The 21,291-nt window shown below is 38.9% G+C and overlaps 2 protein-coding genes across 7 annotated transcripts in view; one reads left to right on the top strand and one right to left on the bottom strand.

Annotated features, from left to right (window-relative positions):
• Positions 1-12,121, top strand: part of ABCE1 (ATP binding cassette subfamily E member 1) — a 36,112-nt gene extending 23,991 nt beyond the window's left edge. The window contains exons 17-18 of the mRNA XM_019926526.3: positions 8,779-8,890; positions 10,459-12,121. Coding sequence (XP_019782085.1) covers positions 8,779-8,890; positions 10,459-10,506 — 160 coding nt within the window. The 3' untranslated portion in view covers positions 10,507-12,121. The remainder of the gene's footprint in view (positions 1-8,778; positions 8,891-10,458) is intronic.
• A 2,778-nt stretch (positions 12,122-14,899) lies between these two features.
• The window catches only part of OTUD4 (OTU deubiquitinase 4), a 60,077-nt gene continuing 53,685 nt past the window's right edge, over positions 14,900-21,291 (bottom strand). For all 6 annotated transcript variants that reach the window (XM_033857326.2, XM_033857327.2, XM_033857329.2 and 3 more), the window contains one exon: positions 14,900-19,918. In XM_033857326.2, coding sequence (XP_033713217.2) covers positions 18,707-19,918 — 1,212 coding nt within the window. In that variant the 3' untranslated portion in view covers positions 14,900-18,706. The remainder of the gene's footprint in view (positions 19,919-21,291) is intronic.

Raw genomic sequence — 21,291 nt, 5'->3', positions numbered from 1 at the left:
TTGTTTGTAGATTTTTTGATGATAGCCATTCTGACTGGTGTGAGGTGATTCCTGATTGTGGTTTTGATTTGCATTTCTCTAATAATTAGTGATGTTAAGCATCTTTTCATGTGTTTGTTGACAATCTGTATGTCTTTGGAGAAATGTCTATTTAGGTCTTCTGCCCATTTTTGGATTGGGTTGTTTGTTTTTCTGATACTGAGCTACATGAGCTGCTTGTATATTTTGGAGATTAATCCTTGTCAGTTGCTTCATTTACAAATATTTTCTCCCATTCTGAGAGTTGTCTTTTTGTCTTGTTTATGGTTTCCTCTGCTGTGCAAAAGCTTTTAAGTTTCATTAGGTCCCATTTGTTTATTTTTGTTTTTATTTCCATTTCTCTAGGAGGTGGGTCAAAAAGGACCTTGCTGTGATTTATGTCATGGAGTGTTCTTCGTATGTTTTCCTCTAAGAGTTTTATAGTGTCTGGCCTTACATTTAGGTCTTTAATCCGTTTTGAGTTTCTTTCTGTGTATGGTGTTAGGAAGTGTTCTAATTTCATTCTTTTACATGCAGCTATCCAGTTTTCCCAGCTCCGCTTATTGAAGAGGCTGCTTTTCTCCATCATATATTCTTGTCTCCTTTGTCAAAGATAAGGTGACCATATGTGCGTGGGTTTATCTCTGGGCTTTCTATCCTGTACCATTGATCTATATTTCTGTTTTTGTGCCAGTACCATAGTGTCTTGATTACTGTAGCTTTGTAGTATAGTCTGAAGTCAGGGAGCCTGATTCCTCCAGCTCCGTTTTTCTTTCTTGATTGCTTTGGCTACTCGGGGTCTTTTGTGTTTCCATACAAATTGTGAAATTTTTTGTTCTAGTTCTGTGGAAAATGCCATTGGTAATTTGATGGGGATTGCATTGAATCTGTAGATTGCTTTGGATAGTGTAGTCATTTTCACAATGTTGATTCTTCCAATCCAAGAACATGGTATATCTCTCCATCTGTTTTGTATCTTCGATTTCTTTCATCAGTGTCTTGTACTTTTCTGCGTACAGGTCTTTTGCCTGCTTAGGTAGGTTTATTCCTAGGTATTCTTTTTGTTGCGATGGTAAGTGGGAGTCTTTCCTTGATTTCTCTTTCTGATTTTTCATTGTTAGTGTACAGGAATGCAAGAGATTTCTGTGCATTAATTTTCTATCCTGCTACTTTACCAAATTCATTGATTAGCTCTAGTAGTTTTCTGGTGGCATCTTTAAGATTTTCTATGTATAGTGTTATGTTACCTGCAAACAGTGACAGTTTTACTTCTTCTTTTCCAATTTGGATTCCTTTTATTTCTTTTTCTTCTCTGATTGCTGTGGCTAAAACATCCAAAACTATGTTATGTTGAATAATAGTGGTGAGAGTGGGCACCCTTGTCTTGCTCCTGATCTTAGTGGAAATGGTTTCAGTTTTTCGCCATAGAGAATGATGTTTGCTGTGGGTTTGTCATATATGGCTTTTATTATGTTGAGGTAGGTTCCCTCTATGCCCACTTTCTGGAGAGTTTTTATCATAAATGGGTGTTGAATTTTGTCAGAAGCTTTTTCTGCATCTATTGAGATGATCATATGGTTTTTATCCTTCAGTTTGTTAAGATGGTGTTTCACATTGATTGATTTGTGTATGTTGAAGAATCCTTGCATTCCTGAGATAAACCCCACTTGATCATGGTGTATGATCCTTTAGTGTGCTGTTGGATTCTGTTTGCTGGTATTTTGTTGAGGATTTTTGCATCTATGCTCATAAGTGATATTGGCTTGTAATTTTCTTCTTTTGTGACATCTTTGTCTGGTTTTGGTATCAGGGTGATGGTGACCTCAAACAGTGAGTTTGAGAGTGTTGCCCCCTCTGCTATATTTTGGAAGAGTTTGAGAAGGATAGGTGTTAGCTCTTCTCTAAGTGTTTGATAGAATTTGCCTGTGAAGCCATCTGGCCTTGGGCTTTTGTTTGTTGGAGGATTTTTTGTTGTTGTTGGTGTGTTACGCGGGCAGCTCACTGTTGTGGCCTCTCCCGTTGTGGAGCGCAGGCGTGCCATGTGGGATCTTCCCAGACCAGGGCACAAACCCGTTTCCCCTGCATCAGCAGGTGGACTCTCAGCCACTGTGCCACCAGGGAACCCCGCTGTTGGAGGATTTTTAATCAGTTTCACTATCAGTACTTGTGATTGGTCTGTTCATGTATTCTATTTCTTCCTGGTTCAGTCTTAGAAGGTTGTACTTTTCTAAGAATTTGTCCATTTCATCCAAGTTGTCCATTTTATTGGCATATAGTTGCTTGTAGTAGTCTCTCATGATCCTTTGTATTTCTGTGTTGTCAGTTGTTACTTCTCCTTTTTCACTTCTAATTCTGTTGACTTGAGTCTACTCCCTTTTTTTCCTGATGAGTCTGGCTAATGGTTTATCAGTTTATCTTCTCAACGAACCAGCTTTTAGTTTTATTGCTCTTTGCTGTTTTTTCCTTCATTTCTTTTTCATTTATTTCTGATCTGATCTTGATGATTTCTTTACTTCTGCTCATTTTGGGGTTTTTTGTTCTTCTTTCTCTAATTGCTTTAGGTGTAAGGGTAGGTTGTTTATTTGATATTTTTCTTGTTTCTTGAGGTAGGATTGTATTGCTATAAACTTCCCTCTTAGAACTGCTTTTGCTCCATCCCATAGGTTTTGGGTCATCATGCTTTCATTGTCATTTGTTTCTAGCTATTTTTTGATTTCCTTTTTGATTTCTTCAGTGATCTCTTGGTTGTTTACTAGCGTATTGTTTAGCCTCCATGTGTTTGTATTTTTTACAGTTTTTTTCCCCTGTAATTGATATCTAGTCTCCTAGCATTGTGGTCAGAAAAGATGCTTCATATGATTTCAGTTTTCTTAAATTTACCAAGGCTTGATTTGTGACCCAAGATGTGGTCTGTCCTGCAGAACATTCCGTGTGCACTTGAGAAGAAAGTGTATTCCTTTGTTTTTGGATGGAATGACCTATAAATTTCAATTATGTTCATCTGGTCTAATGTGTCGTTTAAAGCTCATGTTTCCTTATTTATTTTTGTTTGGATGATCTGTCCGTTGGTATAAGTGGGGTGTTAAAGTCCCTTACTATTATTGTGTTACTGTCAATTTCTCCTTGCATGGTTGTTAGCATTTGCCTTATGTATTGAGGTGTTCCTGTGTTGGGTGCATAAACATTTATAACTGTTATATCTTCTTCTAGGATTGATCCTTTGATCATTATGTGGTGTCCCTCTCTATCTGTTGTAACAGTCTTTATTTATTTTCTTATTTTTAATTTTTTTTGCGGTACGCGGGCCCGTCATTGTTGTGGCCTCTCCCGTGGTGGAGCACAGGCTCCGGACGCGCAGGCTCAGCAGCCATGGCTCACGGGCCCAGCCGCTCCATGGCATGTGGGATCTTCCTGGACCGGGGCACGAACCCGTGTCCCCTGCATTGGCAGGCGGACTCTCAACCACTGCGCCATCAGGGAAGCCCCAACAGTCTTTATTTTAATGTCTATTTTAACTGATACGAGTATTGCTACTCCAGCTTTCTTTTGATTTCCATTTGTATGTAATATCTTTTTCCATCCCTTCTCTTTCAGTCAGTATGTGTCCCTAGGTCTGAAGCGGCTCTCTTGTAGACAGCATATATGGGTCTTGTTTTGTATCCATTCAGCCAGGCTGTGTCATTTAGTTGGGGCATTTAATCCATTTACATTCAAGATTATTATCGATATGTATGTTCCTATTACCATTTTCTTAATTGTTTGGGGGTTTGTTTGTGGGTCTTTTTCTTCTTTTTTATTTCTTGCTTAGAAAAGTTTCTTTAGCATTTGCTGCAAAGCTGGTTTCGTGGTGCTGAATTCTTTTAACTTTTGCTTGTCTGTAAAGCTTTTGACTTCTCTGTTGAATCTGAATAAGATCCTTGCTGGGTAGAATAATCTTGGTTGTAGGTTTTACTGTTTCATCACTTTAAGTATATCCTACCACTCCCTTCTGGCCTGTAGAGTTTCTGCTGAAAAATCAGCTCACAACCTTATGGGGATTCCTTTGTATGTTATTTTTTGTTTTACTCTAGCTGCTTTTAATATTTTTTCTTTGAATTTAATTTTTGTTAGTTTGATCAATATGTGTCTTGGTGTGTTTCTCCTTGGGTTTATCCTCTATGGGACTCTGTGCTTCCTGGACTTGGGTAACTATTTCCTTTTCCATGTTAGGGAAGTTTTCAACTACAATCTCTTAGAATATTTTCTCAGACCCTTTTTCTTTTCTTTTTCTGGGACCCCTATAAATCGGATGTTGGTGCATTTAGTGTTGTCCTAGAGGTCTCTGAGATTGTCTTCCTTTCATTCTTTTTCTTTACTCTGCTCCTCGGCAGTTATTTCCACCATTTTGTCTTCAGGTCACTTATCCATTCTTCTGCCTCAGTTATTCTGCTATTGATTCCTTCTAGAGTGTTTTTAATTTCAGTTGTTGTGTTGTTCATTACTGTTTGTTTGCTCCTTAGTTCTTCTAGGTCCTTTTTAAATGTTTCTTGTTTCGGTGTCCAGCAGTTTGGATCATCTTTACTGTCATTATTCTGAATTCTTTTTTAAGTAGTTTGCCTATTTCCTTTTCATTTATTTGGTCTTGTGGGTTTTTAGATGGCTCCTTTGCCTGTAAGATACTTCTGTGTCTTCTCATTTTGTCTAATTTACACTATTTGAGGTCTCCTTTCCCTCGGCTACAGGGTCGTAGTTCCTCTTCCTTCTGTTCTCTGCCCAGTGGTGTGGTTGGTCCAGTGTCTTGTGTAGGCTTCCTGATGGGAGGGACTGGTGCCTGCGTTCTGGTGGGTGAAGCTGAGTCTTTTCCCTCTGATGAGTAGGGCTGTGTCAGGTGGTATGTTTTGGGGTGTTTGTGAGCTTAGTATGAGTTTAGGTAATCTGTGTGCTGATGGGTGGGTTTGTGTTCCTGTCTTGTTGTTTGTTGTGAGGCGTCCAGTACTGGGAGCTGCTGGCAGTTGGGTGAAGCCGGGTCTTGGATTCAGATAGAGGCCTCCGTGAGAGCTCTCAGAGATTAATCTTCCCTGGGGCTGGGAATTTTGTAGTGGTCCAGCATCCTGGACTCGTTGCTCTCAATCCAGAGCCTCAGAACCGACTTTTGTTCAAGGGACCAAGACCCCACAAGTCGGTCGTCCTGGCAATAAAGGGGATTTAAAAAAAAAAAGACTAGCAAAACCCCAGACATGGTAAGAAGTATAATCAAACAGAAACAGAAACAAGGAAACATGCACACACACAAAAGAAACAAAACAGAGCCAAGTAAATCAAATAGGAAGAGAACAACCAGACAAACAAAAGAACCCAAGAACAAAATCAACAATTAAGAAGAAAGTTGACAAAAACCCAAAACAAAGCAGAGTGCCAACTGAAGAATGAAGCAAAGAAACAAAACAAACTGACAAAAATGATATTAAAAAAACAAAGAAAAAGGGGAAAGAAGACAACAGAAAATCAGTGTAGAAACAGAAATATAAAAAAGACAGAATAGAAAACGTATTTAAAAAAAAAGACAAACGAAACCCTGGAGAAATGGTAAAAACAAAATCAAACAAAAAAAACCAGAAGCACGGAAACACACACACATGTAAAAGAAACCAAAACAGCCAAATAAAACAAAAAAAGCAAGAGAAAAACCAGACAAATAGCACAATTCAAAAATGAAATCAAACAATTAGGATTAATACTAACAAAAACACATAACCTAAAAACAAAAGGAAAGCAGTGTGCCCACTGAATAATAAAGCAAGGAAACCGAACAAACCTATAAAAATGATTTAGAAAATAGTAAAATAAAAAGGGAAAAACATAGGACAACAGAAAAGCAAAGAAGAAATGGAAATATTAAACATATATATTGAAGAAAAAAATTCGGGACAAGAACACAGACCAACAGAAAAGCAAAGTAAAAATATAAATATATACCAAAAAAAGATAAAAATATGTTATAAGAGATCCCAAAAGACTAAATAAAAATCTAAAATAACAAAACAAAAAAAGAAAGTAAAGCAAGCCAAAAACAAAATAAGAAGCTAGAACCAACAACAGAATGAATCAAAACATAATAAAATTAATAGTAATAATTGTTTCCCTGGGGTCTCCGCTGTCAGGGTCCTTGCTCACACCGTGAGCCACAGCCCCCCTCCACCTCCCCAGGAACCCCTCCTCTGTCTCTGGGCTGGTCTCTGGACCTTCTGTGGGCCTGGGGACCCCTCCAGCTCTGATGTGGCCCAGTTCCTGCGTGTGCTGCCCCCAAAGTCCACAGTTGCCAAAGCTGGACTGTTTTCATTTGTGGGAACACTCATCGGTCTACTCAGATGTTCCATAGACGCAGGGTCTTCCTAGCTGATCGTGGGGATTTAATCTGCAGCTTGTGCTGCCAGTGGATAGATTTTCCATCCTCTTCCTTAGTTGCCCCGTCCCTGGGGTTCAGCTTTGGTTTTATCCCCACCTCTGCGTGTGGTCTGCCTGCAGGAGTCTGGTCGTGAGGCTGCCTTGGAGCTCTTGGGTCTGGCCCTGTGAGGACCGGGTGCAGAGGTGGTATGACTGCTTGGATCACGGGAGCCCCAGCGGCACCAAATGCACAGGGGAGCCGGCGGCCATGGGTTCAAGAGATATGGCCCTAGTGAGGGCCTTTTCCGGCGCCCAGCGTAAGGCACCTGAGAGCCAGCCCTGGCCAGGGTTTTTCCGACACCTGGCAGCAGGCACATGAGGGCCAGCTCTGAGGGGGCTTTTTTATATCTCACAGCCAGCACACAAGAGCCAGCCCTGAGCGGGCTTCTTTTATTGTCGTTGGCAGGCAGCGATATGTGGGGAGAGAGAGGTTACAATAATGGCCCTGCGTGGGACTCAGCAGTAGTGCCCTGCTTCCATGGCAGTGCAGTCTTCCTCCATAGGCATTCCCTGCTGCGGATTTCTTCCCTCCTGTCCCCTTGGTCCGTCTTCCCACAGCCAACAGCACTTCTTGCTCTGGGCCTGTTTTCCAGTCCCCACACACCAGCTCCCAGCCCCCTTGCACACCTGTGAACACACGTCCCAGTCTGGGTCACGTAGGGCCACTGTATGGGCCATCTGTGTATTTCTTACTCTGTCCTGTCTGCTATGGATCAGCAGCTTCACCCTCTTCCAGCAGCCTCAGATGCTTCCCTTCTGTCCCAATCAATTTCCCCGTCATAGAGGAGGTTTCCCCAAATTCGGGAATCTCTCCTCTGCTTCAGTTCCCCTGCCCCAGGATGCAGTCCCATCCGGCTTCCTCTTCTCCTTCTCCCTTCTTTTTTTCCATCCTACCCGGTTATGCAGGAATCTTTATACTCCTTTCCGGTGTCCAAGGTCTTCTGCTAGTTTTTGGCTGGTGTTCTGTGAGAATTGTTGCATCTATGGATGTATTCCTGATGCATCCGTGGAGAGAGATCAACTCCACGTCCACCTACTCTCTGCCATCTTGAATCTCCCCAGAAAATTATTTTAAAATTTCCAATCAACATATAGACATTAGTCATACTGTTTTCATTTTTAATAAGGAAAGAGATAACCAGAAATTCTAGAAGTGATTTTGTAACTCCCAAGATTATTCATATTCGGTACTGGATGGCCCTGGGTAGAATAGCGTTTTTTAGACTATGGTAAACTCCTGACCCAGGGGAATAAGTATGTGGAGCTTTGGGCCCCTCACCTTTTCTTTCAGGTTCAGTTTTGTCTGTTTCATTATTTGGATGCATGATTTGCCCCATTTACACCGCTAGTGGTAAAGCTCACTACACCCTAGATATCTGGTATTAATGTACAGCAGAGTTAAAAATAAATGATTTTACCTCCTCCGTCCCCTTTTTCTCTCATTTTTCCTTATTGGCTTGATTGAGAGTACTTGTAATATAAAGAACTTTCACACTAGTTTATGGGAAATTTTTTTTTATGAGAAATTTTTTACACTTTTAGTGCTGAAACCTTATTAGGTTGAACTGTATGAAATTCCTGATATTCAGCCATTTGACCTGTAAAAACAGCAAGTTCATGTGATACCAACAATGTTTGCTGGTTTAGGGAGGAATGGATTTGCTATTTGAATAATTCATCCAAGGAATAGAAGTACTAAACTTCTTAGAATTCTTTTTTTTTCTATTTAAAATTTATGTATCAATTACTGAAAATAACATAACTTCTTTGAGAGTTAGGGAAGTTTTTTAGACTATATAAAGCTATTCAAATAGTGATTCTCCCTTTGTATTTACAAAATGCTTAAAATTCCACATGTATGATATGACTTAACATGATTTAAGAACTAGTTTGGGTGAGAAAAGATGAATAAAGTATAGAAATTTTAAAAGGTGTTACTACTAAACACCATTATGTTGTACATATTGCTTTGTGCCTAATTTCTAACATAAATATTACCTTTTCTGTTAAATTCTCTTCTCCCCTAAATATCTTAGATTTGAAATTCTTACATTATTTTTCTAAAGCAGTACTTCTCGCTGACTTTCTTTCCAGATCAGAAGCACTTTAAACTGTGTTTGTTTTGCATAAAAATACAGCCAAACAAACTACATAGTCCAAGCAAAGACATTTCTGAATATAGACTTTATAATGTACTGTGACTATACTGTTATCCAGATGACTTATGATTGGGGAATTAGAGGGAACAGTGATTCGTAATACTCTTCATCCTAAAAAAGTAATTAAACTGGGGGGGTAAAATTCAATCACAACTGATAGATTTTATTTTTCCCCTAGTCCTCAGACACTTTTGGCTGGCATGAATAAATTTTTGTCTCAGCTTGAAATTACATTCAGAAGAGATCCAAACAACTATAGGCCAAGAATAAACAAACTCAATTCAATTAAGGTATGTAGAAAAATTACCTTAAATCACAGATAACTTCTCAGTGTAAATAACTGAAAAGCATGTTTTAAATGGAAGGCTGTGTCATTAAAATCTTATGTCATTTCATTAATTCTAAGATTCATGTTTTTCACATTTCAGTATCTGATGGTATACTTCAGTCTGATAGGCAGCAGTTGTGATGTAGCTGCCATTGCTGCATTGTCTGTTTGAGTTGCACCCACTGTTGTACTGCTTCTGTTGAGTTTGCCATTTAATGTCTTCAGAAAGATTACACTTGAAACAGAAGTTTTTACAAATACCTTAATATTTCTTACACATTTTCTTTTTGTGCACGCAGAAGAGCAACACATGATTAAAATACATATTTTAAGAGTCTAAACAGACTTCTTCAATGAGCATTAAATCCTAAACAATGAAAAAACATTTTGTCAGTGGTTGTTTTTTCTTTGTAGTATGTAAAATAATTTTGCACCCTACACTTGATACAGTCTGTGAAATGTGTGTTTTTTAGAAGATAAGTCATTTCTTCATCTCTCAAAAAAAGAAAAATGAATGCTAAAAAAGCATTTCTGTGTTTCTGGTATCCCTGCAGTGCTTCTTTAAAATGCTGCTTACATTTCATGGCCCTCTAGCCATCCTCCTTAATACTTAGAAGCTTTAGAAGTATGTTACACATACTGTCCTTTCATATTTGTACTCTTCTAGCTTCGCTACTAAAATGTGTCCTCTTAGAAGGCAGAGACATGGTGCACATCATGTATTCTTAAGCATCTAACATAATATCTGGGTGCCTTTAGCCTTCACTGTATATTTTGTTTATAAATGTTTACTCTCTGGCCAGGATAATGAAATGGCAAGTTTTAAATTAAATTTGAAGAGTTTTCTCAGTTTTGAAAAGCATATTAAGCAGAAGAGAGGAACTAAATGTTAGAACACTTATTATGCACAGCTTAATTTTCATAAGAATTTCTTCTGAAGCATTACAAACACTTTGTGTTGTAGTTTTCTTGGGTAGAGACTTAGATCAGTCCCCAGGTACACTTATCATTTTCTGTATATCCACTCATCCTAGACAGTCATACCTCAGTCCTAATAAGGGAGCAAGCAGCTAGGCAAGTAGGTAGTTGGATCATTACTGGCCAGTCTGTAAACAGTGCTGGGAAAAATTATTTTTATATACTTTTTGTGTAATAGGCAGTTCTCAAACTGACAGTGATACCTTTTTACCAGAAGCTTAAAGTTAAAATGATGAAAATGGAATTTAATAGTTTTTCTGGAAACAGTATTTTATATAACAAAATTTTATATGTTTAAGTATTTTATGTAATGGAATTTTGTGTGAGGTGTGCAGCAGGAAGGTTGTCCAGGCAGTAGGGATGGGTAGCAGAGATAGTAATCTTGCCTTTAAGTAGTGGAACCAGGCATATCCAGAAGCAGCCAGTGAGTGCAGAGAGGTTGTATAGACACTTAGAAACACTGCTAAGTAATTCTGCAGGTGAAAGTCTACCCTACCCTTACATATAGGAGAATGGTGTTGATTTTTATTGCTTCTCTATTTTATTTTTTAGGATGTAGAACAAAAGAAGAGTGGAAACTACTTTTTCTTGGATGATTAGAGTGAATCTGAGAATATCGATAAGCCATTTATTAAAAGAAACATTTACTGGGATTTTTGTCATATAAAACTTAGATCAGGTTTTATGTCCCACATGCTCTGGAGATTGAAGTATAATTTACTTACTGTAACATAAAGCCAGTTGTGTTTTAAATTGTAGTCTGAATACGGCAAATGCCACTTTTCTGTTCTTGATGATAAGGCCCTTTTTGTGCGTAACATTCTAAAATGAAGACATTTCAGGCTATACAAATTACCTCCAAGTTTTCATGATGTATGGGAAGATATTCAGTAGCTGTACAGGTACCAAATGCTGAGCAGTGTTGCCCCCTTTTAAAAATCTTGAAAAAGGTTTCTGTACTTACATGGTTTGCCAGGTATGCCACTATAATGAAACTGCCCTTATTTTAAAAGACGGTCGATGATGCCACTGATGAAATTTGATAAATAAACATCAGGATTATATATATTTGTTTTCAGTCTTTGCATTAAATTGTCAATGTGTTTAGACTTTCAAAGGAAGATTATCTGCCACAGAACACCACTGCTGGGAAAAGACTATTACCGACTTAAGCATTGTTGACAATGTTTTTGGTGCTTTTGAATATCTTTAGCAAAAAAATCATTTCAACACCCCCCCCCCCCCAAAAAATAAATCCTAACTTTACTCTGAATTACATGTAGCATTTCATAAGATTCTATATTCTGTAATTATTCTCAAGGTAATGTCATTCTATAAACATACCTTTATGTAATCACTGATCAAGATTTTGGAAAAAGCATTTTAAAGAATATTTGTTTCCTTTAAAAATACAGTACAGGTTCAAAATCTTTAGTTGGTCCCTAAGCATCTGTGTATTTTTAAACTTCCAGAGATTTCTGATGGGCAGCCAAGGACTGTGAGCCACTTACCTAAAGGCAACATTAACGCAAAGCGGTCCCCAGATAGCAATACAGAGTATCCCTTGGTACCAAATATATTCATTTCCAGGTTTGGATATAAAGGATATTATTTGACTTTTTTTTCTTAGTTTTGGATAGTGTGTAGCTGGAGTTCTAAAGACTTATCCAAATTTCTTGAATAGTGGGATACCTGTAGTGTAAAACCACTTTCAATTATACTTCTGCCTAATGCGCTGAGCTGGAACTAACTTATACTACAAGTGAGGAAAAGAGTTTAGGAAAATTAGAAATTATTGAACAAACTTTTAGAGCTTCTTGAAACAATAGAAGCTTTAATTAATATGCAAACAGTGGATAGAAAGTATGGTTTAACTAAGCCCCATTAGGCCTTTTAAAAATATTGCTTTATCTGAGTAATCCATAAATACATGTCTGTTGTGAAATTTTCAAATATTACAGAAATATATGGAATAGAGTTATGATTTCCCTTTATTTTACTCTCCCAAATGTTACCAGTGTTTATGTTTAATAATATATATCCTTTCATGCTTTTTTCTGTGCACTTAACTGTGAATATGTAAAGGGTTTGTTTTGTACATAAATGGGATTATACTAAAATAAGTATTGCCTATTTTTAAAGATAGGTTAAATTTGTGAATCATTATTTCAAATGTATCGAATAAAATAAGACAAACGCTGTTTTTATTTACTGATTCTGTATTATGTCCTTAAAATATTTGTATTATAAGAGCACAGTTCTTTCTACTTACTGCTGATAAAATATGTATCAATTGTATTATTTTGCATGTAAATGAAAATTTTAAAACAGATTTACATGTTACTTAAAATTTTGTATAGCAGTAGAAAAGGACTTAAAACTGTTAACACAAGGAAAAGGTTTTTTTTTATAAAATCTGTTACCAACTCAAATACATGAATGCAGATGTTAGCTTTTGAAAAGAATGAAACTGCTCAGTATATCCTGATTAGAAAAAATCTCTAAGCAAAAAAGCATGGTGCAACATAATTTATTATAATACACCACTGTTTATATGAAAATGTACAAAATACTAAAATACACAAAAGGATACTCAAGAAAGTTAATGCTTTTGGGAAGGATAACTTGATGGTTAAGAACAGGGAATAAAGGAGACATATATTATACAGCCTTTACCTTTTGAATTTAAATTTTGTACATATAAATTGTTTATAGTCAACCTAGTGTGCAGCAGTCTTTACAAAAAGTGTATGTATGTAATTTAAGTTAACCTGATTTTACACCATAGCATCTTGAAGTCGTCCAGTGCTTTCTCTCGCTTACAGATTCAATGTACAGTTTGGTGTCTGGCATTCGTTTGCCTACTGTATCGAAGGAATGAATCTACATAGAGGTTCTTTGTTTCTGTAGAAAGAATGGATAACTACTTAGTTGGTTCTGTAATTTCACTCATTCATTTAGATACACATATGTCAAGCCCTCAACCCCAGTGCCTGGTGTATTGTGAGCACCACGTGGTTCAGAAGAGAAATAGTTCTGGGTGGGAGCTACATGAAGGAGGCAGCTCCCAGGGAAAGGAGCACCTGTAATGATAAAAATGGTAAGAAAATCCATGTGAACCAGAACACAGGTCAGAGACAAGTCAGCATGCGCACTGAAGAGCTTAGTGAGAGGAAAGGGTAATACAGGCAGATTGTAGTGGATAGTTCCAGCTCCCAACCCTGCATGTGCCCAAGTCTGTCTCCTGTATCTACAAGTTTTCAGCTAATGAGACTGGCAAAAATGACCATCTGTCCCTTCTCGTGGAGCAGAGCATTAGTGTCGCTTCATGTCTGTGCCCTCTGGTTTCTGGTCTCCATTTTTGGCTCCTGATTTCTGAACATATCATAGAAAATTGCAAAGAACTAAGTTACACAGTAACAGGCACATCCCTAGATAGGCATAGCATTACTTTGTTTCTTACTCTACCCAAAGGCGTTTAACCCAAAACCAAGGTTTTCATTTAAAAGAAACTAGTGGACCTCCCTGGTGGCACAGTAGTTAAGAATCCACCTGCCAATGCAGGGAACACGGATTGGAGCCCTGGTCCAGGAAGATCCCACGTGCTGCGGAGCAACTAATAAGGCCATGTGCCACAACTACTAAGCCTGCACTCCTAGAGCCCGTGCTCCACAAGGGAAGCCACCGCCATGAGAAGCCCGTGCACCGCAACACAGAGTAGACCCTGCTCACCGCAAACTAGGGAAAGCCTGCGCGCAGCAACGAACACCCAACGTAGCCAAAGATAAATAAATTTATTTTTTAAAAATGAAACTAGCTTACAGAATTTTTTGAACTCGGAGGATCTAGAAAACTCTTGATGTTCATACCAACAACTGTAGCTTCACTATTCTGAGGAGTGCATGATTCACTTTTGGAAAAGCTTATAAATTATGGTCCGTGAAGGGAAGTTGTGTTTACTTTCTCTTTTGCAGTTTATTTACATCCTCATATCATTCCCTAGACCTGCACTTGAGTCAACAAGTGAAAGTAAAACAAATATACTTAAAATGAAAAGTAGACCATTCTGCTTTTCTCTGAAAACTTTTAAAGAAACCCGGCATGGGACACTTCTTGTGGCCCACTGCTCAGCTGGTCTCACCTTATCCATCCACATCGAGTGGCCCGTTCTGCAAGGGCTTCAGCCATTATCAGCAGACATCTTGCTTTCTTCCCTATCAACTCCGTGGGAAGAGGTGCTGGCACTCAACACAGCTAACAGAGAAATGCTTCCCCCTTTTCCTCCTTCCTTTCTCCTTCTGATCCCTTCAAGGTTCTGTGATAGTTCACTCACCTTCTCGGGCAGCCCCAAACTGGCCTATAGGGCTTGGGATACCCCCTCCCAGCTTGCTGCCCCTGCACCTAAGTCACCTGTCTCTCAAACCCTGTGCTGAATGAAGCCTTTGTTCCAGGCTCTGCTTCCTGAGAAAGCCACTCGGAGAAAGTCCAGAGTAGGTTAAATGAGTATTGACTAGCAATATTCTTAGGCGACTTGATTTAACGAAGAAATACAGCCTTAAGAAACTTGGATTTTCAAAGTATTTAAGTATACTTGCTACCTCCGTTTTCAAATAAAACTTTGTGTTTTATTTAACTTAAAAAAACGGAGTCATTTATAAATTATTCTTATTCTACACATCCCCATTTATTGACTGCTGAGAAAAATGACAGGACTAGCTCTCAAACCACTCAGCTAGGTTCAAATTCAAATTCTACCACTTACTAGTTGCGTGACCCCCGTTTTATTATACATGTACCGTAGGGAAAAGAACAGCACTTACCTCACAGATGATAAAGCCCGGGTGGTGTTTAATTGCACACACACTAGATTTTCTGACTGGGTAAAAACCATGGCAAACAACTCTTAATTTTAGGAGTTTACTTAAACTTCTCTTAAGGTTTATATGCTATATTACCCAGTTAAAGCCCTAGAGCCAAAGAATCACAAGCAGAATCAAGGGACAAAATTTAATATATGCACACAGTTTTATATATAATGCAGCATCACACCATGTAGGGCATTTACTCTTATTTTATACATTCAGATATGTTTGAAACACTTCTTAAGGCTACAAAACAGAACATAGAAAAATAAACAGGAATATATTCAACACTTACAAAAAGTGATATGATAAAGAATATAAAGTACTATTTTCCTTTCAACACTTCAAAAGATGTATATATACTTTTTTTTTACAAGTAACATCACAAATGATCACATCTTCACATGCTTTAAGTATTATTTGTACTCAGTGTAAGGCTATTATCATTTTTCATACATAAATTTTTTTCTAGCTCTGTAACAATGCAATTTTTAATCCATTCAAGTAAATTCAACCCCAAAGTCGCTGTTTCCCAGCATTAAGACATGCACCCATCCCTCTTGTAGGATTTTTCTAAAATTTGTATTTCAGGGGAGGAAAAAACCTAAATTAGTGGGAAATCCCAATTAGTGGGAGAGTAAGTGGCTGCCACTAGTAGCAAAACCTTAGTTCTTTGAAATTGATACACTGGAACTGAGCCATTAAGATTGGAAACAACACAATAGCATTTAGACATTAAATAGGAAGCAAAATACAGTAAACAGAAATAGTGTAGCCAAATATGCAAATATGTAGTCTCTTCAGCTACACTAAAATGGACCTTGCTTAGTACCCATAAGTGAAAGACTAAGGTAAAATAAATGAGGCATAAATAAATATTGCTAGTTTCTAGGATGGCTGAATGTTTTCTAAACCAGAAATGGTTAGAAAGGAACTTTATTGCACCAAGTCAATCATAAGCAAGTTTGCAGTTCACAGGCATTATTCAACCTTGAGTCACAAAGGAAACACACTGCAAGAATATATACAGTCTGCATCAAATACGATAAAGTATCAGTAGGGAAAACCTACTCCTGCCAGGCCAAGGCAGGGTCTGAGCTTAGGTCAGCCATGAAAATGAACATACAGGTTACCAGGAAACAGGATGAGGACCACACAGATGCTAGCATCCTGCCACCAACAGGTATGTGGAGCAAGAATTGAAGATTTATCTGAGAGGAAATGAAGAAGAGAAATATACACAATGCTAAAAGGAAAGGGGCTGGAATCAAGTTTAGCAAAAGCAACTAAAATGAAAAGAACAGGTGAGCTTTGGTCATTCTAAACATTTGTTCTTCAAAATGTGTATCATAATAGAGTAAGTTCCATAATTTCCAACTCAAAATACAAATGATTCTCACTTCTAAGCTTTTGCTTTTCTCTGAAACATTTTATCTCATGTCAACATACCATACGACTCAGTTAAAACGAAGGAGGACAAAAGCTTTCTTGGCCCTAGTGTGACCTCAGCATAAGGCAAAACCCCTGGACTAACATATTGATAACAAGCCTAAAGGAAAAAAAACAAAACTGACCTTCACGTAAAGACAGATAATTTTAAAACTAATAATCCAAAGTCAGTTCTTTTATTCTTATTCCAGAGGTCGCTGAGTAAAGTACCAACTGCTAAAGTTCTCTTTCAGCACTGTTTCCATCATGTCCTGGAGGTAAGTATGGGAAACAGGAAGCAAATCGGCATTTCCTTCAGGAACTACAGAGTATTCTGTTACTCAACTGAGGTAAGACAGAGCGACAATGAAGAAATAAACAGTATTCTTTCCTATCCAATTTTTAAACATTTCGAGAAGAAACTGGGACGATCAAATCCCAGTCAATAAAACAAAGGAGACAGGAAATAGCGATTTCTTTTGGACTCCTGAGATCAAACTCACATTGAACTTTAAAATCTGGTCATTATATCTAATGTAATTTTCATTAAAATTATCAGGTAAGCTAATCCTACATATACAAGCATGAGCTGAAAGTGGAGGACCCTCTCATCTTCTCATTCCGTAACAACTGCTGATGTTAACTAAGAAAAAAATTGCTTAAGCAGTACCTTCCCCAGTTGTTCTAGCTTAGAAGGTGACAACAGAAATCCCTTTCAACAGGTTCTCTCAAGAATTTTTTTCTTTTCCACACAACCATCCCAGTCTTTACAAATTTTTACCTAGCACCATCATAATAAAATGTTATCTTTCAAAGTGCTCTCTAAAATCCTATGTTACAAAACATCTACACACTAATCACTACTCAAATCAGCAGTTACAAAGACATTAGGTAATTAAAACAACACAGAGGTAAATAACCATTATTACAGTACAGTGGAGATTCACTGAGCCTAGCTGGCATCCAAACATTCCCGTAGGTTATCAGAGAACCCAGAAAACTCATCTGCTTCAGTTTGTCAAATTCAAGTGAATTGTATTTGCTTTTAAAGTAATTGCTTTAAAAAAAAAAAATCTACTTTTGGCTAGGTATATTACACATGGCATGCAAAGAGAAATTACTACATTATTTGCATAGCACTCAAAACTTCCTGATCAAAGCAGAACATAAAAAAGGGTAGAACTTCACATTGGTATGTACAAATAAGAAATATAAGCTACAGTTATTTTTATATAGTAACACAGATGAATGAATACTGTGTTAATTCAGAGAATCAAATCTCCAAATGGGAAAAGAGTGCAACATGCAAAGGGAAAGTCTAATGAATACTGCAAGAGACTGGAAGGAAGCAGAATCAGAGACATGTTACCGAAGGGGTGACAAGCTATTAAATGCAAACAAATCCACTGTCTAGCAGCATCCTCTAGAAGAACTCAAAGTCACAATCATCCTTTTTTGTACAATAGTTCCAGCCGTGACAAATTGAACATGCAAATGTAAAGTGGTACACATAACTGAGTGCGGTGCAAAGGGAAAAATGAAACACAGTAACTCTATAGAAACCTGTCAAGCTAAAAATTTTTAACATTTCTTCTCACAAAATATTTAAATCTGTCAGTGCATTAGTGTTAAAGTGGCATTAAAAAACTTCTGCAGTTTTAACAGATGCAGATTATTTTCAAAATGCATAGCATCTACATTTCTTTCGAGTAGGCACCATGATATTTACACCAGTGCTAAGAATTCTTGGTGGAAACAGCCATTTCATTAGATTTCCTATTATTTCTTAAACATCTATTCTTGTATGCAATCTCAAGTTCAACAAATACTCACCAAAATTCAAAAATATACCCTATGAATATTAAAAGAACTATATACAACATTTCTAAGACACAGGTTAATAGGCTGCCTTATGTGTAATATTAAAGAGAAGACATTATTCAAGTTTGACAGATATTGAGATGAAAGGCCTTTGGGTTGGAAGCATTTCAAAAGACAACAGTGTTTTAGGCTAAGAATTGTTTGAGCCCAGTTTATGACTAAGGCATTGCATAATAAAATATACATTTCTATTTGGTGCAATGTTATGTTTTGGAATCTATAGTGTGTCAAATGATGTATTTTGTCACTTTAGTAAACACTATAAAGCACACGTTTCCAACATTTGAAAATTAAACTTATATAAGGAAAAAAATCAAACACTAAATCTATAATGTTTTATATTAAGCTGTTTATAAAAAATACTTTAACAAACTTATTTCTTACTTTTTATGGGGGCAGTCACCCGATAAATAGACAGATTTTGAACGAAGAAAAATGGCAACACCAGGAATTCACCTGCCCCCTTAAACGCATATCCAAAATCTCTTGTCCAGAATGAGTGAGGGTAAAGGGGGAGGGGAGGAGAGAGTTCCAATTTGGGTTTTTATTTTAATGTTATTTTTTTCAGAGACTTCAGAAACATTCCACCTAAGAAAGGGCTTCTGCTCTAAAATGCCGCAGCAACACCATCAAGTGTGCTGTCCGCGATGGCCGTCTCCCAGCCCTGACCTCCTCCTATCCCCCCTGTAGGGCCGTCCTCTGGCATTCCGATGGTACTGATAACCTTCATCTCGGCTCCTGCTTGGCTGCCCTTTCCAGGACTCCTCCCCTCTCACATGAGGGTAGCCCCCCCTACCAGAATAGCCCCAATCACTTTTGTACTTCCTGCCTCCGTAAGTCTGATTATAGAACTGCTTGGATCGACCACTTCTCAGGATGTCAGACACCTCGCTTTCATCCTCTGAGCTCTCTTCTTTTGGTCTCGGCACCCTGTTGTCCACAGAGCTGGCCCCACTGACCGCGTCGGCAGCAGTCTTAGGGTCTTTCACTTTTTCTGGTTTTTCTTTCAGACTCGGAATGGTCCTTTTAGGCTCAGGTTCAACAGGCACAGCTTCTCTCTCTCTGTTTAGGACCGGAGTGGGAAGACGAGCCTTTCCCTCTGCTACAGGAGGGACGGGAGCCAGCGCCAGCTCTGACTTAGGTGTCTGGGATGACTGCTCCACCTGGCCTCCGTGCTCGCTCACACTGGCTTCAGGGAGAGGATGGGTGTCTTCACCTCCAGCCTCGGGAAACTCGTCTGCTGCTGAAACTGAAGCACATTCTTTAGAAAGATCCAGATTTTCCAGGGGCAGATCCAATTCTCCTTTCTCATCAGAGGGCAGAACAATATTCTGCCTCATTACTGGATTTTCTATGAATCCCTGAAAAGGGTACCCATACCAAACATGAGGAAAGAAAGGAGGTGCGATGGGAACCGGGCCTAAGAATGGGTTCGGTCCAAAAGATGGCTGCGGGAACATGTTCTTGCCGCTCAGCGACTCTTCATATTCAGCGTGAAGAAGCTGCCCAGAGTTTTCAGATTCCAGGTCGGCCTGATAAGACAACTGTCCATGACTTTCAGACACCTGAGACGGAGGGATAACCAGGGTTGAAGAAAACGTCGGCGGTCCAATCTCTGCCTGTGGCATCTGACCGTTAACACTGGCCTCAGGCTGCACGGGGAAGTGCGCGTCCGGACAGGCACAGTCACTTTCATTCTGAGCAGACGGAGCTTCTTGGAACCAAGGGTTTTGAGGGTACACGGGGACAGGGACCTTTGGGTACATCCTGCAGGCTGCCAGGTAGGCCTGGTGCAGAGGGTACAGGTAAGAATGCGGGGCCCACATAGGGCAACTATATGCCTACAAAAGACAAAGAAAACCAGTAAGATAAACAATACGGGGGGCGGGGAGAAGTTCAAAGTGGGCTCAAGACAAGTTTCTCATGCCTGCAAAGACCATAAACTGCAGTCCAAATACTAGATCACTCTGATACACAACATGCAAAGGAATTACAAAATTGAGTCACGGCTATGAGACTCCATTCCTTGCTCCTACCCTGAAACCAACTCCAAGTCCCGCTACAGAGATCTGAAAGGAGACAGAGTAATGAACCCACCTACAGATTATCATGATCATTAATTCCATCCTTTAGATCTAACTGCACAGAAGTGATCTGGGGTGATACAGATCTCAGAAACCACCACCATCAATCAAGCACTTGAGCCTCCAACTTCCGGTCTCTCGATCACTGGCTGTTTAGCTTGACCTGCATTCATTCATGTTCTGGCTCTACCACTAACTCAGTGTGTGACCCCGTGCCAACTAGTTACCTAGTCTAGACGTGTTCTACCATGAAAACGCTGGTACAGAAGGAGGTGACCCCCAACATTTGGACTCCACAGTCAGAGGAGGTCCCAGAGCAATCCAACTGCAAGGATTAAAGTCAGACCTCTAGTCAGATAAGGATAAATACCGAAGATGAAGTACTCCAAATCCTTCCCCTGCAAGAGGTTCAGCTAAACACCAAAACACGAAGAAAAATTTACCAGACAACTGGCTAATTAACCAATCAGCTACAGCCAACATTAACTAGATAAATATAAACTACGCATGAATGCAGCAGATGGAGAAATTAATCAAGTCTCCTTTTATGAACTGGTCCATAGGCCACACACAGTAGGGCACCTCATTTCATGTATTAACAGTCTAGAAGCCACAGAAACGAATCCAAGACAGCAGACAACACCGCACTGACGAGAAGAGAGTTCTCCAGCCCTTTCTAAGACAAGCCATCTCCAGGCTGATCACCTCCCACAGGGAGCTCTGCTCTGCTAGTGAGCTCCACCTTCCACGGGTGGCCTCCTCTCAGCCTTTCAAGCTACTGAGGCAGACAGAAGAAGAGCATCCTCCCCGTTCCATAAATGAAGACAGCCAGGCTCAGACACCCTCAATGACTTGCCCAGGGCCATACAGATAAGAAGTGCAGGAGCAGAATTTCAAACCCAGCCCTTTCACCTAATTCCTCACAGGAGCACTTCCACTAGGCTGTTTCCCGAATATACTCACAGGGTTAAACCACTGCCAATTAAAAGAAAAAGCAAGCAAATACTGGAGCTGCAATCACCACCAAAAACAAACTATATGGTACTGAAAATGTTACTTCTTAAATTAATGAGATTTAGTAAACCTTAGGTTATTGACCAACAGGATAAGAGTTAAGATTATTTAAATGG

Source organism: Tursiops truncatus, chromosome 5 (assembly GCF_011762595.2).
Source record: "Tursiops truncatus isolate mTurTru1 chromosome 5, mTurTru1.mat.Y, whole genome shotgun sequence".
Classification (NCBI taxonomy): Eukaryota; Metazoa; Chordata; class Mammalia; order Artiodactyla; family Delphinidae; genus Tursiops; species Tursiops truncatus.
Note: the sequence above shows the minus strand (reverse complement) of the source record. Positions and strands in the feature narration are given on the sequence as shown.